Source organism: Pelobates fuscus, chromosome 1 (assembly GCF_036172605.1).
Source record: "Pelobates fuscus isolate aPelFus1 chromosome 1, aPelFus1.pri, whole genome shotgun sequence".
Taxonomy (NCBI): Eukaryota; Metazoa; Chordata; class Amphibia; order Anura; family Pelobatidae; genus Pelobates; species Pelobates fuscus.
This window is the reverse complement of record NC_086317.1, coordinates 94,965,256-94,986,361: the sequence shown is the minus strand read 5'-3', so window position 1 is coordinate 94,986,361 and position 21,106 is coordinate 94,965,256. Positions and strand designations below refer to the sequence as shown.

At 41.2% G+C, this 21,106-nt stretch overlaps 1 protein-coding gene across 1 annotated transcript; it reads left to right on the top strand.

Moving 5' to 3' along the window:
- The first annotated feature begins 1,801 nt into the window (after nt 1-1,801).
- On the top strand, nt 1,802-20,256 carry KLHL15 (kelch like family member 15). Its single transcript, XM_063450075.1, has 3 exons — nt 1,802-2,033; nt 11,862-12,573; nt 17,329-20,256. The coding sequence occupies exons 2-3, from the start codon at nt 11,869-11,871 to the stop codon at nt 18,436-18,438; spliced, it is 1,815 nt and encodes a 604-aa protein (XP_063306145.1). The 5' UTR covers nt 1,802-2,033; nt 11,862-11,868; the 3' UTR covers nt 18,439-20,256.
- The last annotated feature ends 850 nt before the right edge of the window (nt 20,257-21,106 follow it).

Below are 21,106 nucleotides of genomic sequence, written 5' to 3'. Positions count from 1 at the left end.
GGACAGTCACTAGAGGCGCATCTGCAACGCTGGAGGCATATTATGCCTCCATTACACAGAGCGTCCATAGGAAAGCATTTAAAAATGCTTTCCTATTGACAGCTTAAATGCGCGCGCAGCACTTGCCGCGCATGCGCATTCTGCTCCGCTGATGTCGGCAGAGGCAGCTCACCTCGGCGGGGGAGGAAAAAGGTAAGCTGCTTAAAGGGTTTTAACCCCTTCAGCCCAGCGGGAGTGGGACCGCTTAGTTTTCCTGACACTATAGTGATCCTTTAATTTCAATGAAGTGGTTTGGGTGTAATGGAACTGTAGTTTTAATCCATCCATATAAAGCATTGCTGTTATGTAGAAAGAGCAATGTTTACCTTTAAGGGGTAAACACAGCTCTAGTGAAGCACTTCCGCTGTAGCAACTGAGTGAAACTTAAGGGACACTGTAGGCACCCAGACCACTTCAGCTCATTGAAGGGGTCTGGGTGCAATGTCCCATGTCACTTAACCCTACAGTGGTCATTATTGCAGTTTCTGAGAAACTGCTATAATTACTTTGCAGGGTTAAGTACTCCTCTAGTGGCTGTCTACAAGACAACCACTAGAGGGACTTCCAGGCGCTTAGACGACTTTTGGTTGTCTAAATGACGCTGGCCATCCTCACGTTATGTAGCCTTCCAGCCTCACCGGAATCCCCATAGGAAAGCATTAGCTAATTTTTTGGCCTGCCCAAAACCATAGTGCCACTTATCACACGTGATGAATGGAACTGATGAATAAGCTGATAGCAGTCATAATCTACATGCTACTAGCTTATTGTCAGACCCATTCAGTTTTGTGAACTGATTTGTCAAACTATTTTAGTTTGACTGATTACCTGGGCATGCCAGATGTCTCTGTAAAGATTATACTTGGCTTTATAGAAAATACAGCTTCTCTCTTTTTGTGCGTGCTAGCATAACTGTACTGCAATATTGTCTGTGCTATTCCCAATGTTTGCTTGTGTTGCCTATTGGACATGAGTGGAGTTGTGGGTCTAACTCTCCCCAAGAGCCAGAAAGTTGAAACAAAGCGGCTTGCACGGTGTGCCTGGCATGCAGAGATATGTACAAATTGGCAGTAAAACATCTTCATTTGAAGTCAGTCACCTAAGGGGTCTTATAGCAGCAGCGATTTTTGCAAATTGCTTCAGTAATAAGTAATTGCGCGCTGGGACGCGACGCTGGGACCTATACATTACGCATATATTTATAGTGTTTAATGTGCTTCCATACTTGGGATTAATTTGCTTTGTGTAGCATTTTTTACCAACTACATTACTGAAATTGTAAACCACAAATATATAACCAAGTAAATAGTTACAAAATCAAACAAAATAATTAGTTTACAATTTTATTATTGCAGTTAATGACAAAAATAAATATTAATTCCATTTAAATTAACAAATGATCAAACCCAGGGCTCAAAAAGCCACAACCTCCTTCCCTCCCATCTCCATCCATATCAACACATCCTGCTACATGACAAGCCTTATTCCCAATAAAGGGAAGCTACATTCAGCGACCAATCCGCGCACACTTCTAAGTCACGTGATCAGGCAGCCAAACAAATAACACGGGAAGACATATTTCTTAAGGGAAAGATGAAGCCCACGCTGGAGCGTGGGAAAAAAAAAAACTGAGCTGCAACGGAAAAGGCGGGACAAGGAAATAGCGAGCTATCCAATCAGGTGGGAGAATTCTTAGACCGCGACCAATCAGAGGCCCGTGCGCCGTGACGTCTCTTCCAGCGTCTGGTGGGTGTGGCCGGTAGTTGGGATGCTCGCGGCAGGTAGTAAGGTGTCGGTGCGTGCTTGTTGAATGGGCGGATAGGCGAGCAGACCGGGCTGTGAGGGGGGAGGAAGGCATGATCTGGTGTGACAGGAGCCCATGGGTCCGGTGAATGCGCCGAGTGGGGGCTGAGACGCTGGCTGTGAGCTGGCCCATGTTACAGTCACGGCTGTGTGCAGGACCCACTGCTGCCCCCTCGGAGCATTGCTGCAAGGTAGGTGCTGTGGGAGGGTGCACCACCCCAATACCGTGTGCCAACAACCAATAACTCTGCTTCCAGGCAGCCACCTACCCCCTCTGAGGATCTATGGCTGAGAGAGAATGGGAGCCCCATGGTACAGAGTCCCCCCTTCTCCTCCTGTGTCTATCAATATTATTATTATTCTTATTATTGGCATTTATATAGCGCCGATTCATTCCGCCGCTGCACTTTACAATATTATACAAAGGGGGCATTTAACAATAAATGAGCAAATTACAAAATGTTACAGGAACAATGGGCTGCTGAGGACTCTGCGTAAAGGAGCTTACAGTCTATGTATGCTATTTACAAATTATCTCAATCTGCGCATCCCTACTGTATACTTTAACATTGTCCGTGTAGCGCCAGCATATTCCGCAGCGCTGTACAATGGGCGATCAAGACAGATGCGAAAATTTTCACAAAGCTTGGTTGACGCACTGGAACAGTAAGTGAAAGAGGACCCTACCCAAACATGCTGTGAAATGTGTTGGCGCTGTAAAACGATGTGGTGATACGTTGGTGTTGTTAAGCGATATGATGGTGGTGGTGGTAATAATAATGTAGAACAGAGGTGATTAACCCCTTAAGGACCAAACTTCTGGAATAAAAGGGAATCATGACATGTCACACATGTCATGTGTCCTTAAGGGGTTAAAAAGGTCACTTTCCAGTTGGTGAAATGCAACAGTCTTAATGCTTTAGAGCTACAATACTTGGTCTGCCCTTTTCTCCACCTTTGTTTGCAGTAAGCTGTCTAAGGTTATTGAGGCAGTATTATTTGTATCTAGTGACCATAATGTTTGGAGCTATGTATGTTAAAGGACCACTATAGGCACCCATACCACTTCAGCTTAATAAAGTGGTCTGGGTGCCAGGTCCATCTAGGATTAACCATGCCTGCTGTAAACATAGCAGTTTCAGAGAAACTGCTATGTTTACATTAGGGTTAATCCAATCTCTAGTGGCTGTCTGACAGCCGCTAGGGGCGCTTCCCCGCTTCTCACTGTGATTTTCACAGTGAGAAGACGTCAGTGTCTATATAGGAAAGCATTGAGAATGCTTTCCTATGGACTGGCTGAATACGCACGCGGCTCTTGCCGCGCATTCAGCCGATGACATCAGAAGGAGGAGGAGAGTCCCCAGCTCCGAGGGAGCCCGGCACTGGAGAAAGGTGAGTGTTTAACCCACTTCCTCCCCCTTCAGCCCGACTGGAGTGGGACCCTGAGGGTGGGGGCACCCTCAGGGCACTATAGTGCCAGGAAAACAAGTTTGTTTTCCTGCACTATAGTGGTCTTTTAAATAATCCTGTATGTTGTTTGTCAGCTAATTTGATTTTTAGTTCTATTTCAAATCCTTTACATTGTAAATACCCTCAAAATGCATATAAATATGCATAAAGGCAAATATACTCGTTTTTCTTTAAAGGTACCCTTCAAGCACTATAACCGCTATAGCTCATTGTAGAGGTTATGCTGTCAAGGTGACGTTTGTGGTGCTGTCCCAGTGTAATTTGTCAAATCGTTTTAGTAGTTTGGCAGACACACAGCCACCCATGCAGCATCCAGTCTTCTGTAGGATTAACCGGAGCCGTTCTATTTAGCTAAAATCCAAGGCCCATATGAGTAAATTCTAAAAATCAAAGCTTTTTATAAACTGTATTATGGTAATATGACCTACAGTAAAATATTATATCAAGTACAAAAAAAGTCTGACTTCCACTTTGCAAAAAAAATTTAAATCAATCCTGGCCCTCATAGAATCAAATTGATATACAGAGTTACGAATTAAAGTTTTGGTCAAAATTCTCAAATAATTCTGGGACATTTGGACTGCAAAATTCAGAGATTTTCCAATGTTTGGATTTTTCAGTACAGCCTCAGAATTACAGTGAAAGTAGATCAGATTGTACAATGTCCTGATGGTCAAAAGGCTGACAACCAAAGTGAGGAAACAATGTGACTGAATTTGTAAGACCATGATAATTAGACAGAATTCCCAGGTGTCCGACTGCAAATTCAGTTCAACTGTTTGTATAGTTTGTGCAATTTGCTTGAACCAATTATGTTGACAGACTATTGACAAGTGTAATACGTGCTAGTACTGCAAAAAGCTTTAATTACAATCGTTTTGATGGCTAACACCATGGGAAAGGGTTAACTCCATAGACCTAACAATTAAAACTGAATTATTTCCTTTATCACATCTATGTTTTATGATATAATATATTAACCATTTACGCATTCTGCTGCCATTTGGCAAAATATTGCAGATTTCTGTAGGTTCAGCTGCAAGAGACAAGTGACTTTATTTAACAAATCTGTATATTACTGGACTTGTTCAGAGTGAATCCTGTAGTAATATAGTGTTTTAATATGAGAATCCTACATGCTATATAGGATTTTGCATTTGATTTTAAAGCATATATAAGATGATACTGAGTCGTGGTCATTTTGTTGAAATAAGGAAATTGCAGCTTTCTTTACCTTTCTTAAATATGAGAGTTTCTAACCATTTTTGTAAATGGGTTATTTGAACCAAATTTTGCTGATCTGGGTGGCATAACATCTTAAGTGCATAGTTTTGTTTAGAATGGACTATCTATTTCGGAGACTGGCCTTCCTCTGAATGGAAATAAAAAATAAAGGTATTTTACTTACCTTTCATCCAACAACTGTGATGGTCCCGATTGGAGACGCTGAACACAAATGCTGCACACAATACAGCACGAAAATAGGAAACTCCTCTAGTGGTAGTCTGAGTGACTGCACCGAAAGGTGTTACTTGATAGCATTGTAAATACTGCATTTTTGTGCTGAGCCTGCATAGACAGACTATAGATACCAGAATTACTACTGTAATGGTTGTGGTGACTATAATGTCCCTTTAAAATGTTGTGTCTTATACATTTTAGGAAAAGGGAGGCAATTGGTAACATCATTCCATGTAATAGCTATCTATTGCTCCATAATAAGAGTATTGCAGTATGCAATTATGTTTTTTTATTGCGCTAACATATTTAAAAGACATGCTTATGAGAGTTTTCCTCTCTTCCTTTGTTTGAAGCAATATTGATCAGTATGACCTAGAGAAGGGTAGAGTGAGGTGTCGTAAATAAGAGAAGATGGGTCTGAATGTGAAATGTACAGAATGCATGAGAATGGCAGAACAAGAAAATAAACCGAAGAGTCCTAGCATTGGAAAATACTGTGACCGACGGTCCTGTTCTTGCCTCAGTGATATTTCGTGCCTTAATATATCCAGAGAAATGCACTCAGCTTGTAGTCTTGTGCAATAATTTATTTTATTTGTGCAAAGGTGGGACAGTCAATGTTTCAATCCCTCTTAGACTTTTTTTTCCAACTTTTTATATATATATATATATATATATATATATATATATATATAGTAATACACTCCACCTTCCTTGATGTACTTGCCCGGTGCTTATCAGCAAACCGATACAGCCAAAAGTACAAGATGGCACTCCAGGGACTTCCAAGTTGAATGAATAAAACTTAGCTTTTATTGGCTCAAAATAAAAGTCAACGTTTCAATCTGTATCACAGACTTTCATCAGGATGAGCTTGCAAATCAAATCCATAAGAATATATACCCCCAATATCCCCTTAACTTACCCAGGTTGAGGATAGGAGTGATCCCAGGGGCACCTGACCAGCAGCCTGCTCAGGTCAAACAATTGACACTGATGATGTCATAGACGTGCGCCTCCCGGGGTCGTTCCCATAGCAGCCCAGTATAACCAACAAAATAATACATATACAGGGAGTGCAGAATTATTAGGCAAGTTGTATTTTTGAGGATTAATTTTATTATTGAACAACAACCATGTTCTCAATGAACCCAAAAAACTCATTAATATCAAAGCTGAATAGTTTTGGAAGTAGTTTTTAGTTTGTTTTTAGTTATAGCTATTTCAGGGGGATATCTGTGTGTGCAGGTGACTATTACTGTGCATAATTATTAGGCAACTTAACAAAAAACAAATGTATACCCATTTCAATTATTTATTTTTACCAGTGAAACCAATATAACATCTCAACATTCATAAATATACATTTCTGACATTCAAAAACAAAACAAAAACAAATCAGTGACCAATATAGCCACCTTTCTTTGCAAGGACACTCAAAAGCCTGCCATCCATGGATTCTGTCAGTGTTTTGATCTATTCACCATCAACATTGCGTGCAGCAGCAACCACAGCCTCCCAGACACTGTTCAGAGAGGTGTACTGTTTTCCCTCCTTGTAAATCTCACATTTGATGATGGACCACAGGTTCTCAATGGGGTTCAGATCAGGTGAACAAGGAGGCCATGTCATTAGATTTTCTTATTTTATACCCTTTCTTGCCAGCCACGCTGTGGAGTACTTGGACGCGTGTGATGGAGCATTGTCCTGCATGAAAATCATGTTTTTCTTGAAGGATGCAGACTTCTTCCTGTACCACTGCTTGAAGAAGGTGTCTTCCAGAAACTGGCAGTAGGACTGGGAGTTGAGCTTGACTCCTTCCTCAACCCGAAAAGGCCCCACAAGCTCATCTTTGATGATACCAGCCCAAACCAGTACTCCACCTCCACCTTGCTGGCGTCTGAGTCGGACTGGAGCTCTCTGCCCTTTACCAATCCAGCCACGGGCCCATCCATCTGGCCCATCAAGACTCACTCATTTCATCAGTCCATAAAACCTTAGAAAAATCAGTCTTGAGATATTTCTTGGCCCAGTCTTGACGTTTCAGCTTGTGTGTCTTGTTCAGTGGTGGTCGTCTTTCAGCCTTTCTTATCTTGGCCATGTCTCTGAGTATTACACACCTTGTGCTTTTGGGCACTCCAGTGATGTTGCAGCTCTGAAATATGGCCAAACTGGTGGCAAGTGGCATCTTGTCAGCTGCACGCTTGACTTTTCTCAGTTCATGGGCAGTTATTTTGCGCCTTGGGTTTTCCACACGCTTCTTGCTACCCTGTTGACTATTTTGAATGAAACGCTTGATTGTTCGATGATCACGCTTCAGAAGCTTTGCAATTTTAAGAGTGCTGCATCCCTCTGCAAGATATCTCACTATTTTTGACTTTTCTGAGCCTGTCAAGTCCTTCTTTTGACCCATTTTGCCAAAGGAAAGGAAGTTGCCTAATAATTATGCACACCTGATATAGGGTGTTGATGTCATTAGACCACACCCCTTCTCATTACAGAGATGCACATCACCTAATATGCTTAATTGGTAGTAGGCTTTCGAGCCTATACAGCTTGTAGTAAGACAACATGCATAAAGAGGATGATGTGGTCAAAATACTAATTTGCCTAATAATTCTGCACTCCCTGTACATATAACTAAAAACATAGCCTGCATACAGGAATAAATTATAAATGTTGAAGAAAGACCTATACACCCCATCAGGGGCCATTTAGATACAGAGAAAATCCATAGAGAACACGTTAGAGATAGACAGCAGGCAGAACTAATCGAAAAGCGATCAAACTGCAATTAGCCTGTAGCAACCTATTAAGATATAAATATACAAACTGTACTACCTAAGGAATAGGTAATGCATAAAAAAGACCTGTAACTGATACTACAAATACAAAAATAAAATGCAGGCATGAGCAATCAAACCTGCAGAGATTCCAATCTAACTACAGGGAGCAAAGTACCAACAAACAGCAATTGAAAGCATAATTGTACCAAGAGTAATGTATCACTCCTAATCCTTAGATATCATTATACAGGTAAAAAGAGTAGTAAAGGATAAATGTCAGAACTTCTTAGTCAAAAAAGGGAGAAAACATGAAAAGACGATGCCAGATAAAGGGTGATTAAATATCCACCAACTAAACCTATGGGGAAAAGAATGTAATGCACAATAACAAGAAGATACAAGTATAGCCACTAAGAGCTGCAGTGATCTAAAGAGAAGAGGGTACCAAGAATGACTGGCGTACTCCCAGTCTAGTCTAACATGAACACATAAATTAAATACATAAATAACTCAAACATTCAAGCAGCAGAGCAAAGAACCAATGCATCCCCGAATCTATATAGACCGGCATACATCACATAATATATACAGAATACAAAATAATACAAGCGAGGGACATAAAGCAAAGGTCCTCAACAAAATCACATTGTTATAGATATATAGTAATAATCCTATTGGCACTGGGTGGAATGGGTAATTGAGAAGCCTATCCCCCAGGGTCTCTTAACCCTAAACCCGTCCGCCATCAGACAGATAACATGAATCATCCTAAAGAATTTTTTTGTTTTTTTAGTAAGGAGCACAAAATGCATTAGAGCCTTAGGCTGAAATTAAGAATGGCTGAGATGCCTATCCCCCAGGGTGGGTTACCTCCAAGCCCTTAATAGTCGCCAATAAGTGCCAACAACTTGCTAAATAAGTGAATAGCAAAGCAGTATAATGGGAAGGATATTAGAGATGCCTATCCCCCTGGGTGGGCTTTCTCGTTCCCCTATCAACCAAAACCACGATACCAATATTTACAAAAATACTTCCAATGAGTATTTTTCATTCAAACCAAATGGCTGAACGGTGTGTAGAGTCCTAATCCAGTAAAGTTCACTCTGCAATAACAGCTTACTGCGGTCTCCACCTCTGCGCAAAGGTGGAACATGGTCCATGGCCATCAGTTTCAGGTTGGGCAACGAGTGTCCCTTCTCAAGAAAATGTTTTGCCACGGGTTGCTCAGATTTGTTGTCCCTATAAGCAGTCTGTATACTGGATCTGTGGTTACGGACTCGTTCACGTAAGGGTAAATCTGTTTTGCACTGCCCAAGGAAGCAGCTTTAGCAGCCATATAAGGAGTGGCCAGTGGAGGCATCTCTCGGCTGTAATGTAAACACTGATTTTTCTCTGAAAAGCCTGAAGGTACTGATTCTACTCACCAGAACAAATACAATAAGCTGTAGTTATTCTGATGACTTTAGCAGGGCTTGACAATTCTGTTTAGAATCTAGGAGCCAGCCAGAAAAAGTGAATTAAAAGCCAGTTTTTTTTTATTCTTTATTTTTGTTGTGCAGGCAGTTACAGGGTATCAACAAATGCCACAACAGCGTAATTCAAGATTTGCAAAAGTTAGGCAGTGGCATGTAAATCAATCTCTCCCTCCTAAACGGTTATATTTTTCAGAGTAAGGTTAGGTAGTTGATGCTTAACAATGCTAGATTAGCAATGCTAGTGTAGTTATAGTGTGATAGCATGTTTTACAGTGTAGCAGTAACTGGTTAGTGTGTGGTACATAGGATATGCTGTATGTAGGTATGCTAGAAGGCATTAGATAAGGGATAAACATGTAGAGTAACATTGCTGTGCTATCTAAACATAAGAATGTTCTGCTGTGTCAAGGGTTAACTAGGTATGGAACCACGGAGAACAAGTTGTATCAGAAATGGCATTACTATAATAGGTTAGTGTTGGCATGGGAGCATGGTCAGCGTGGGACATGCATTAGGTATCTGAGTCTGGGTATTTAGCTGTTGTGAGAGCTAGGGACAGTCCAGGCTAAAAATACCCTTGTGAGGCAGTTGGTGGGTGCTTCTGCCTATACCCAGCGCTGGTAAGACCCGGTTGCTGTCGGTACGAGTCCCTCCTTTGTAGCCCCTGGGCTTGGTGTCTCTGCGTCAGGAGTCGGCTCCGGTAGTGCTCTGTGGGGTGTGCAGCCGCACAGCCACTTGTGTTGCAGGGTTGGCTCTAGAGAGTTGAGTCATGCTGCGCTGGATGCCGAGATTTTGGTCGGGTGAGATACTTTTGTGCGTCGCATGTTTTGTAATCTCTGGTTTTGTTTGGTTGCGAGTGGGAGCGTGCGCCCGAAAAACGTGGCGCCATTTCCCGTTTTGAGGCCCTCTGGCATCTGCGTTGCCTGACAGCCTTCTTGAAAGCTCGAGGTACATGCCTGTAGTAGCTGTGTCGCGCTGCTGGTCGGACCCACGAGGCCACCGTTTTGTCTGCTTGGCGGTAGGTTGCTCCTCGGCTGTGCAGTGCCTCCCTGAGGCTTGCGCAGAGCCGGTCAAAAGTCCCCAGAGGGAACGTGGGTGCGGATGCTCCGCTCTTAAGTCTATGCTGGGTGGCCATTTTGGCTGTGCCCTGAGGGCCTGGTGCCCCAATATGTCGTGTAGCTGGCATGCCTGCTCTCCATTCTGGTCGATATGTCTAGTGGGAACCAGGATATCCCCCACCGGTCCGGTGGGCGGTAGGGGTGTAGGCTGAAATGTAGTCGTTTGAGGGCTCCTGCGCCAAGGAGAACGGCCGCCTCCCCCCGGCTCTAGCCCAAGTAGGCCACATGTGGGTCCCTGCGCTCCCGGCCCTGACTGGCTCCGGGGTGGTGTTGTTTGGTTCAGTAGGGCACCCCGACGTGGGTGGTGCCCCCCTCAGATGACCTTGGGCTATATAGCCGCCGTTTTCGCCCCGGATTCTGCCAGCTAGGCAGGAGCTCGTGCCAGACACGTCTCGGAGCCAGCTTTTTTTACTAACTAATTTTAAGTTTAATTTTCAATGAGAGAAATGAAATTCCAAGGGACACTATAGACACCTGAACCATTACACCGTAATGTAATTTTTCTGGTGTCTATAGCCTGTACCTGCAGCCCTTTCAATGTAAACAGAGAAATGGCAGTGTTTACATTGCTGCCTAGTAAGTCACTCAGATGGCCACTAGAGAATCCTTGGTTCAGCATCTCCACGCGCTAAAAGTTCCCTATAGAGATGCATTGATTCAGTGCATCTCCATGAGGAGATGCCAATTGGCACATTGTTTTGTTGCGCATGCGAATTATTCTCCCTTAGCTGAGATCATTATGACTGACCAACCACTGCCATGGTGAAACGGGCACAGCATGTAGGGGGGGAGTGAGTGAAAACAACTTTCTCATGTGATTGGAGGGGCAGGTACCTAAACAGACGCAGACTCACACAGACATTTTCTCCCACACACAAACTGAGGTTTTTATTTTTCTTGCAATCCACTCAGCCACTCTAATTTTGGAAGAGCTGAGTGGATCTTTCCTTGGGGTCCAGTGGGGCTCCTCTCCTATTGTGCCTGCCTGCCGCTCCCTCGCGCTCTCTGTAGTGATGCCAGGGCCGGAGCTACGTCATATTCTGGCTCCCGGCATCATTAAACAGCATGCGAGGGAGCAGAGAGGAGCTGCAGGTAGATTACTGCTCCCTCGCACGCTTCCTACAATGCACCCGTGGTTGGCCAGTTCCCACGCTCCTTAACCCCTTAGGGACACATGACATGTGTGACATGTCATGATTCCCTTTTATTCCAGAAGTTTGGTCCTTAAGGGGTTAAAGGGCTGACATCCTGTGCGCCAGGGCGAAATTTCTAATCGCTATAGCGACCTGGCAATGGGATTTGTTGAACCCTGGACTTTAGTGTCCCTTTAAGCCATCAACTCTGTGATTGAGCTAAAAAAAAAAATAATGCTTGCCAGCACATTGCTATAAGAAAAGTCTCTTTGATACACATTTGTCTTAATGTCTCACACATCAGTGCTCACCTTGAAATCGTGACTAGAAAGCTGTAGTTCCCAACTACCGTGTTTTGCTTTTCTATGTTTGCAGTTCACTTTCAATTCTCAATTTGGTAGATAACTGCTAGAATATATTGTGTAAGACCAGGGAAAAAATGTTTTGTTTTTTTTTGTTTTTTTGGGAATCTCTGATTTTATTTTCTGAGGTTTTATAGATTGATAAAACATGAGGGTTTTCTTTGTGTGTGTGTGTGTAGATTTGTAATGGATTTTTCTCATTTGTTTTCTTTAGGTGATTCATGGCTGGGGACGTGGAAGGCTATTCCTCTTCAATTCATGATAGCAGTGTCTCTGCTGGTTTCAGAGCACTGTATGAAGAGGGCCTCTTGGTTGATGTCACCCTTGTGATAGAGGATCACCAGTTCCAAGCTCACAAGGCTCTGCTGGCTACTCAGAGCGACTACTTCCGCATCATGTTTACAGCTGATATGAGGGAACGTGACCAGGATAAAATCTACCTAAAAGGATTGACGGCAACAGGTTTCAGCCATGTCCTTCAGTTCATGTACTACGGGAATATTGATCTTAGTATGGCTACTGTCCATGAGATCCTGCAAGCAGCCATGTATGTGCAGCTCACTGAGGTGGTAAAATTCTGCTGCTCTTTCCTCATGGCCAAAATATGCTTGGAGAACTGCGCAGAGATCATGAGGTTGTTGGATGATTTCAGTGTGGATGTAGAAGGCGTTCGAGAGAAGCTAGATTCCTTCCTGCTGGAGAATTTTGTGCCTCTTATGTCCAGGCCTGAATTTTTGTCCTACCTAAGCTTTGAGAAGCTAAAAAGCTATTTGGACAGTGACCGTCTGAGCCGATTCCCTGAGATAGAGCTATATGAAGCAGTTCAGGCCTGGTTGCGGCACGATAGAAGGCGATGGAGGCACACTGATTCCATCATTCAAAACATCAGGTTTTGTTTGATGACCCCATCAAGTGTCTATGAGAAGGTTGGTGAGTTTGAAAGCACTAGACAGGATCCAAAATTTAGCTAGGGCATCACTACACCAATAGGTAAGATTTCTAGACTTGCTAGACATAAAAAAAGCCCTAAAGAATGGGAGCCTAGAAGAGCTGATCTACCAATAACCTTATATTTGTAACTAAACATGGTGTGGGCTTCATTACTTTTATATCGTTACTGTAATGACCGGAAGAGGACCAGTCACAGCAGCATGTGACAAATCAATGACCCCTCAATGTCTTTCTAAAACATTTTAGTGGGAGGTTTTTTTTTTCTTCTTTAAATAGCACCTTTATTTGCCTTGTGTTTGTTATGCCAAGTGCAATTTACATATACCTATACCTAAAGTAAAATACTGTTACAGTTGTTGCTTCCGTTTTGTTTTTTTTATTGACCGTAGATGGGCCGTTTTCGGCCAGTGGTGTGCCTTTTTACAAACCTGCTGAATGATAATCTAAAATTGGCAGGTCTCCTTTAGCAGCAGAAAAGCTATGCATGAATTGGTGGTCCTACTAATTATCCCTGTTTTTCCCAACTTTAAAAAAAAAATAATCATGTTTAAATTGTTTCCCATTGTTAGTGGTCTGCCTCAAGGTACAATTTCTTGAATCCTTGACCCTTTAACATATATATATATATATATATATATAATATACACACATACACACATACACACACACATTCTCTATGTGAACCCTTGTAAATTCTTATTCAAAGATCAAAATAGCTGACTGGAAACATGCTCTGTCAGCTGTGCTTTTATTTTTTTTGAAAAGTGACACTAAGCAGCATAACTACTACAGTTTATTGTAATGGTTATGGGTTACAGTTCCTCCATTTTCCTCAAAACTGTTGCTCAGATAATGCAGTAATGTTGCTTGCACATTATCCTTCCAAATCTGTCCAAGTGCGTAATGCTGGATTTTCTTTTTAATATCCCTTTTTTCTTAAAATATATTTAAAGAATTATTGAATGAATAAAACAACTTTTTAAGAACAAAAGATCATTTTCAGTGTGTCTTTTCCTCCCGGAATTCTCTGCACTATGATTGAGTGCCTGTGACATACATTGTCAGTCATACTTCAGCCAGTCATTGGTCGCCATGGAACCAGTGGGAAAGCACTGTAAAGGTGTGCATGAGTGTCCACGCGAGGGAAAGTGCTCCATGTGAGATTCCCTCTCAGGGTAAACCTCTGAGATTAAAGAGACAAAATGTATTACATGACCCCATTAGGGAGCATGTATGTGTATAATTTCTACATTGTGCACTACACAGATTAAAAGAGAACCATAAGCACTACAACAACTCCAGTGGACTGTAGTCTTTAAAGGAACACTATAGTCACCTAAACAACTTTAGCTAAATTAAGCCGGTTTAGTGTATAGATCATGCTGCTCAGGTTTCACTGCTCAATTCACTGCCATTTAGGAGTTAAATCACTTTTTCGGTTTATGCAGTCCTTGTCATACCTCCCCTGGCTCTGATTGACACAGACTGCATTAACAAAAACTGGTTTCACTTTCAGTCAGATGTAATTTGCCTTAAACAATTGTATCTTTCTCTGTAAATTGAACTTTACTCACATACAGCAGGGTCTAGCAAGCTATTAACATAGCAGGGGATAAGAAAATCTAAAGTAAACATAACATGCAATAAAGGAAGGATAAATTGTAGATGAATCTTTACAGGAAGTGTTAATGGAAGGCTGTGCAAGTCACATGCAGGGAGGTGTGACTAGGGTTCATAAACAAAGTGATTTAACTCCTAAATGGCAGAGAATTGAGCAGTGAGACTGCAGGGACATGATCCATGGGGGGAGGGGGGCGGTAGTGTTGGTCTCTGGAGTGTCCCTTGAAGTGAATGAGGATTTTATTTATGCATTGGGGTCAGTACTAAAAAACTGAATATCTGCAAGCTAAGTTACAAATATAACCTTATAAAAACAATAACACAAATGCCAAGAGTCCGTTCAAACAGACTAGAGGATCTTTGTTAAAGGGTCACTCTAGCGCCACTGTGGCCACTTCATCTCATTTAGGTGCTTAGTGTCTGGAGTCCTCTGCTGATATACCTCTGTTCACTGTTAATTATTTTTTGACTGATTTAATGCTAATTGAGAAGCCCCCAGCAGCCTGCCCCTTCTGTACCGTTTGGGCAAATGAGTGTCAGTTGACCATCCTCCAACAGGGTCCATTATTGCTATGGCTAAAAAGAGTGCAATATCTGCCTTGGCCATACTATTGGGGGCAAGGCTGCTGGCAGCCTAAGACCCTTTTTTTTTTTTTTTTTAGTGGTAAACAATTGGTAAATCGTTTAAAACTCCGTTGCGGGATGGTGCCAGAAGGCTACAAGTGCCATAATTCAATGACATGGTTACAGTGCCTAAAATTTCATTTTAAGGACTACAGTACACTGTGAAGGAGAGAACCCAAGCTGTAAAATTTCAATGAGTAGTTTATGGTGCCGTGAGTTTTCTTTTCTTCCTTCATCTAATGTAGCTATATATTCTCTACCCTTCCCACTTTTTGTAAGCGTACTCTGCTGCATTAGGTAAGGATATCAGGGTCTGAGACATCATGTAAGGTAAGGGCTGCTGTAATGCTACAGATAAGGAGGGGTAGATAAATACAGTTGGAAATTGAAATCTTTGCCTTTAACAAGATATATAAATTACACAGAACATGACTATATACTTTTAAATATTAGGTAGTAATGCATGTAGCACAGGTTGACAAATCAAATGCACGAAATAATACAACGAATAATACACCTTATTGAAAGTTGCCACATCAAGTCCTTTACAGGAATACCAATAATAATGTTAAAGCATTTTCTCACCAATATGCTGTTTTGGGAAAATGTTGCACCATAAGCCTGCCTCCTTAGTTTCACCCGTATGGGAATAAAATAATTAAAAATAATCTTCCTTCCATATCCTTACACAGCAGCTCAGCCACTGAGAGCACTGAATGAGCAGAACTGCTGGAAGCCAAGCAGCCTGGATTAGAAAAAAAATATTGGTTGTGCATCGGCTTATCCCTTGTAATACACCAGCAGCCCTTATTAAAATACTTCATTTACAACCAAGCTGTGGACAGTGTGAGAAACCGTAAGTATGCGTACATGTTTTCTTCTAATCCAGGCTGGTTGTCTTTCAGTAGTTAAACTCACTCAATGCTGTCAGTTCCTGAGTGGTGTGTGTGTGTGTGTGTCCCTCACACTTGTGATTTTTATTTTTTTTATATTTTTTCACAAGCTACAAAGGTTTAACTATGTAGAAATACAGAAAACTGACATCAAAACCTGCAAAGTGGGGCTTGTCCCTGGTGTTTGGTTACGTTCTATCTCTTAGGAGCACTAACCTAAGTTGTAATTTATCTGTATCATTAATAATGTCGTTTGGGAAAACTACCAGCAATACAGGCAGACTGCTGAAGTTATAACCCACAGGAATGGTACTTTCTGTTTACAGTGATGTCAACACACTTTTTCATTTAGGTGGTATCTGCTGTCAGGCATGTTATTTTAACATTGGGAGTGCAGGGTACTGGCAAATTCATAAAAGCAATGCAGTTTATGGTTATTTTAAGTGGGTTTGGTGTTAAAAAGGAGGAGAGGTGTATATGTACGTATGTGTGTGTTTATAATCTATAGATTTATATCCACAGTAGGTATGCACTATTGGTTTTCAGCAATTTGTAAACGGCCACAATAGTCACCAAAATAACGTTGGCTTAATGAAGTAGTTTTTGTGTACAGATCATGTCTCTGAAGTCTCGCTGCTCAATTCTCTGCCATTTAGGAGTAAAATCAATTTTGTTTCTGTAATGCAGCCCTAGCTACACCTCCCCTGCCTGATACTGGCACATCCTGCATGAAAACAAAATGGTTTCATTTTTAATCAGATGTAACTTACTTCAAAATGTTTTAATGCTCTGTCAGTTGACCTTTAATTGCACACAAGAGGCTCCTACAGGGTCTAGCAAGCTATTAAAAGAGCAGGAGATAAGAAATTCTAAATTAAGCAGAATTTACAATAAAGGAAGTCTAAACATTAGATGACTCTTTACAGGAAGTGTTTAGAAAGGCTGTGTAAGTCACAGGACTGAATAAACAAAGTTATTTAACTCTTAAATGGCAGAGAATTGAGACTGGCTGGGCATGAACTACACACAAACTGCATCATTAAGATAATGTTTTCTTGGTGGCCATAGTGGCCCTTTAAACTGAAACATTGAGATTGTGTAGGTGGTGCTTCGCTTGCTTCAGGTACTAACATTTGGCACAGTACTGTGTGAATAAAACTAAAACGCAATAAAGTAGTTTGTATGTTGTGACATCTACTCCTGGTGTATTATGTAGGGGGGTGTAATACTGTCAGTGATCAGGAGGTAAACGCATGTAACTTTCTAGCACAAGGCAGGCTGTGATAAACCAATTTATATTTCCACACCATCTGTAGTATTTTCTTCCCTGGGCAAATCTACATAGTGAAGGCCTTGCTGGAAAATCAATTTTATATGAGGTTACCTAGGTTTTATTGACTAAACTGGATTCATACCATCTCAGGAAATATTTTGACTGGTGAAAGTTTTATAATCTCTTTTTATGATAGATCTCGCAAACTTGTTAGATTCATTAATTTGCCTTTTTTCACTTATATTTTGCTACTTTTTTGTTTTTTCTGTTACTTCAGAATACACTTATTGAATCTGAGTCTTCCCACCCTATCTTCACAGGTGAAAACATCTGAGTTTTATCGATACTCCCGTCAGTTGAGGCATGAAGTTGAGCTGGCATTAAACTACTTTCATAATGTCAGCGAGCAACCTTTGATGGAGATGAAATCAAACCACATTCGTTCACCTAAACCTCAGACTGCAGTATTTAGAGGCATGATCGGACACAGCATGGTCAACAGCAAGATCCTTCTTTTACACAAACCGCGAGTTTGGTGGGAACTAGAAGGTCCTCTGGTACCGCTTCGTCCCGACTGCCTTGCAATTGTCAACAACTTTGTCTTCTTGCTTGGAGGAGAGGAGCTTGGTCCTGATGGAGAATTTCATGCCTCATCAAAAGTATTTAGATATGATCCACGGCAAAACAGCTGGATGAGATTATCCGACATGTCTGTGCCACGCTCAGAGTTTGCTGTGGGGGTCATTGGCAGATATATATATGCTGTGGCCGGGAGGACGCGAGATGAAACCTTTTACTCAACCGAGCGCTATGATATAATCGAAAACAAATGGGAATTTGTTGATCCATATCCTGTTAATAAGTATGGACACGAAGGAACTGTTCTCAACAATAAGTTGTTTATCACTGGAGGGATTACATCTTCTTCTACGTCCAAACAAGTATGTGTTTTTGACCCAAGTAAAGAGGGGACAGTGGAGCAGAGGACCAGGAGAACACAGGTGCTTACAAACTGCTGGGAAAACAAGTGCAAAATGAATTATGCCAGATGTTTTCATAAAATGATTTCCTACAATGGGAAATTGTATGTGTTTGGAGGTGTTTGCGTTATCTTAAGAGCTTCTTTTGAATCGCAAGGCTGTCCTTCTACAGAAGTTTACGATCCTGATATGGATCAATGGACAATTTTGGCCTCCATGCCAATTGGGAGGAGTGGTCATGGAGTAGCTGTCCTGGACAAACAAATCATGGTGCTTGGTGGTCTTTGTTATAATGGTCACTACAGTGACTCCATCTTAACATTTGATCCAGAGGAGAACAAATGGAAAGAGGACGAATATCCTAGAATGCCTTGCAAGCTGGATGGCTTACAAGTATGCAGTCTGCATTTTCCAGAATATGTTTTAGAGCACATGAAACGTTGCACCTAATTGTAACTCTTGATCTTAGGTCTTTGTTTTTGTTTTGTTTTTTTATACAGCTTTTTTATGTCTTAATTGAAATATGTTGCTACCTACTCTGTTTTGTGTAAAGTTATGAATTGCTTTCAGAGGAATAGATTGCAATCTAAAACATTTCATTCAAGAAAAATTTAGCTATAAAAATGAAATGTTGCCGAATGTGTGTGAGAGAATCTAGTATGATTTTATATATATTTTTTTTCTATTTATTTTGTTTTGTACACTGCTTTTTAAAACCTTCATTATTTTTTTTATTTATTTTTTATCTGCATCCAACTTTAATTTTTATTTTTTTTCGACAGTCTGTTGTGATAGTAATATCAAAAGGTAAATCTTACCAAGTCCGACAATTATATGCACAACATTTTAGGGTTGTGTATCACTTATTTAACATGTTTTAGTGGCAGTAGTTTCTGTAACCTTGGTCTCAAACCCAGCAGTTATCCAGGTTAGGGATTGTCTAATCCTAGTCCAGTAATTATATTGAAAAACCTTTTATGATTGGTTCACGATGACCTGTTTGGGGACCACTGGCTATGGAAAATACGTGCGCTAGACATTGGAGTGAAATATTTGGCAGCATGTTGCTTCATTACAAAACCTAAAGATTGTCAAGTACACTAAAATTAGAACTTCCTGAAATTAATTGGTGTTGTACAAAATCTTGAATGAGGCATCTGTATGTGTGAGGGAAAGGGCTTGACTTAGCAGGGCAAATTGTACAAAATATTAAAGAGTTTTTAAACACTGAACCAGTCCATTAATAGAAATCTGTTATATGTATAAATTAGGCTTATGTTAAAGTAAATTGTTTTATTGTCCTAAATAATGCCATTTTGGAGATACATTTTATGAACTATTACTATGCATTATTTGCTGCTGTTACACATCTTTTGTTTAAGACATAATTGTATTATTGTCCAAGACTTGCATGCTCTTAAATATAGGCCATGTTAACTGGAATGCAGGGCTTCCTCCCCCCTCCCCTTCATTATTTTTTGTTCCTTCTTGGGTGTACATGTAATGAGCTTACCTGGAAACTTGCTGGATCTCTCCTGCAGACTCTGGATGTAGCTTGTAATGTCTCTGTAGTAGTGTGGGAGTCTCCTGATGGGTTATATTAACATTTAGCTCCTAACATCACTCCCCAATACATGAGCTGGGTTGTAAACACGAGAATTTTATATATAGGCCAAGGTTTGTGGCTATCTCTACGTTGGGGCAGGTGGATGAGTTAAAATATTGAAACTGATTATTTCACTAGTTTACACAAGGATTTGTGACCTGTAAATTGATTACTGCTATGAAGTGAATATACTTTTTTTTTGTGTAATGGTCTTATAAACTGTTATGACCCAAACCATCCTAAGTGGAAGGATAGATCTACAGGCCATTGGATCCACAAAGTTCCCAGGTACAGTGTTAATTGGCTTTACTTTCCTTGACAATCAGCTTGAATATATATCTAGCGTTATGGGAAGATAAGAAAAACGTATGCCCCAAACATTTTTTAAGATTTCAAGCAGAAAAAACAATAAATCTTTTTCACAAGCATATTCTTGAAAAGTATGGTTTCTTGAACTTGCTAATTGTTTCTTACCCACTAGGAATGAAAAGTGATAACCACAGTGTAGTAGGCAAGAGTTGAGATAACGATTCTACATAACGGTAAAGCAGCATAGTAAGGAGTAGTGTCTCTGAGCCAGCCTCAGCACAAATCCATCCATAACTTGCTTATGCTTCTGGGGTAGCAATATTGCCTCTGTTGCTCTCCTTAGAGCCAAGTCAATGCAATATTAGTCACATGCTCATACACAATTAACATAAACAATCTATCAATAAGGTGAAAGGGCTAGTCTACCTTTCCCATTGTGAGTGGCTTGGTGGAGAAGGGGGTTCCAGCAGTCTTTGAAGCAGATCTACCAGCTGCATCAAAGACTTTGCCAGAGGAAATATCACTGTGACGGACCGCCTGGCACTCCGACTGGGTGCCTCCGCCAATAGATGCTTCCTAGCTGAGTACCATAAGCACAGCAGCCCCTTAGCTGCTGCCGCAGCTTGGCTGGGGTCTCGACGACCAAACTCCTGGATCCTGCTCCCAATGGGAAGGCCTCTCCTCCAAGAGCTTATAGTAGGTATAGCAGTGTAGCTCTTACAAGAGCTAGTGATTATTGCAATCCAAAGAACAATCCCAGGAGCAGAGATTATAGCTGTTCCCTACAGTCATGAGACGAGGCTGCGTGTTGAGGGTGAAGTGAACTGATTTTAATGGGACCACACTTGGCCTTTTATGACAATCACCATGCAAGGGGTATTCCCACCTGCACCCGATTGAAGACTGAATTACAAAGTCACAGTCCAATGACAACAGTGTTACAATACATGACACTCCTACATAAATGGATAATACCTTGCCTGGGCAATAATTGGATCAGGAACTGTACCAATCTAATCCAATTATCTCCAATTACAGTAAAAACACACTTTTTTCCCAAACCTCACACGAGTACCCAAAAAACATATAAAACCCGCAAGTTACATCCCCTGATAGCCCTGATCTGGGTGACCCAACATATCCAAAAATCACCCAGATGAGTTTAGGGTTTCAGGAATTTCCTGGAAGTCCTTTATTTGACTG

Coding starts and splice junctions, on each gene's coding strand:
- KLHL15 (XM_063450075.1), top strand. CDS start 11,869: ATGGCTGGGGACGTGGAAGGCTATTCCTCTTCAATTCATGATAGCAGT. Junction 12,574..17,328: donor CATCAAGTGTCTATGAGAAG/GTTGGTGAGTTT, acceptor CTATCTTCACAG/GTGAAAACATCTGAGTTTTA.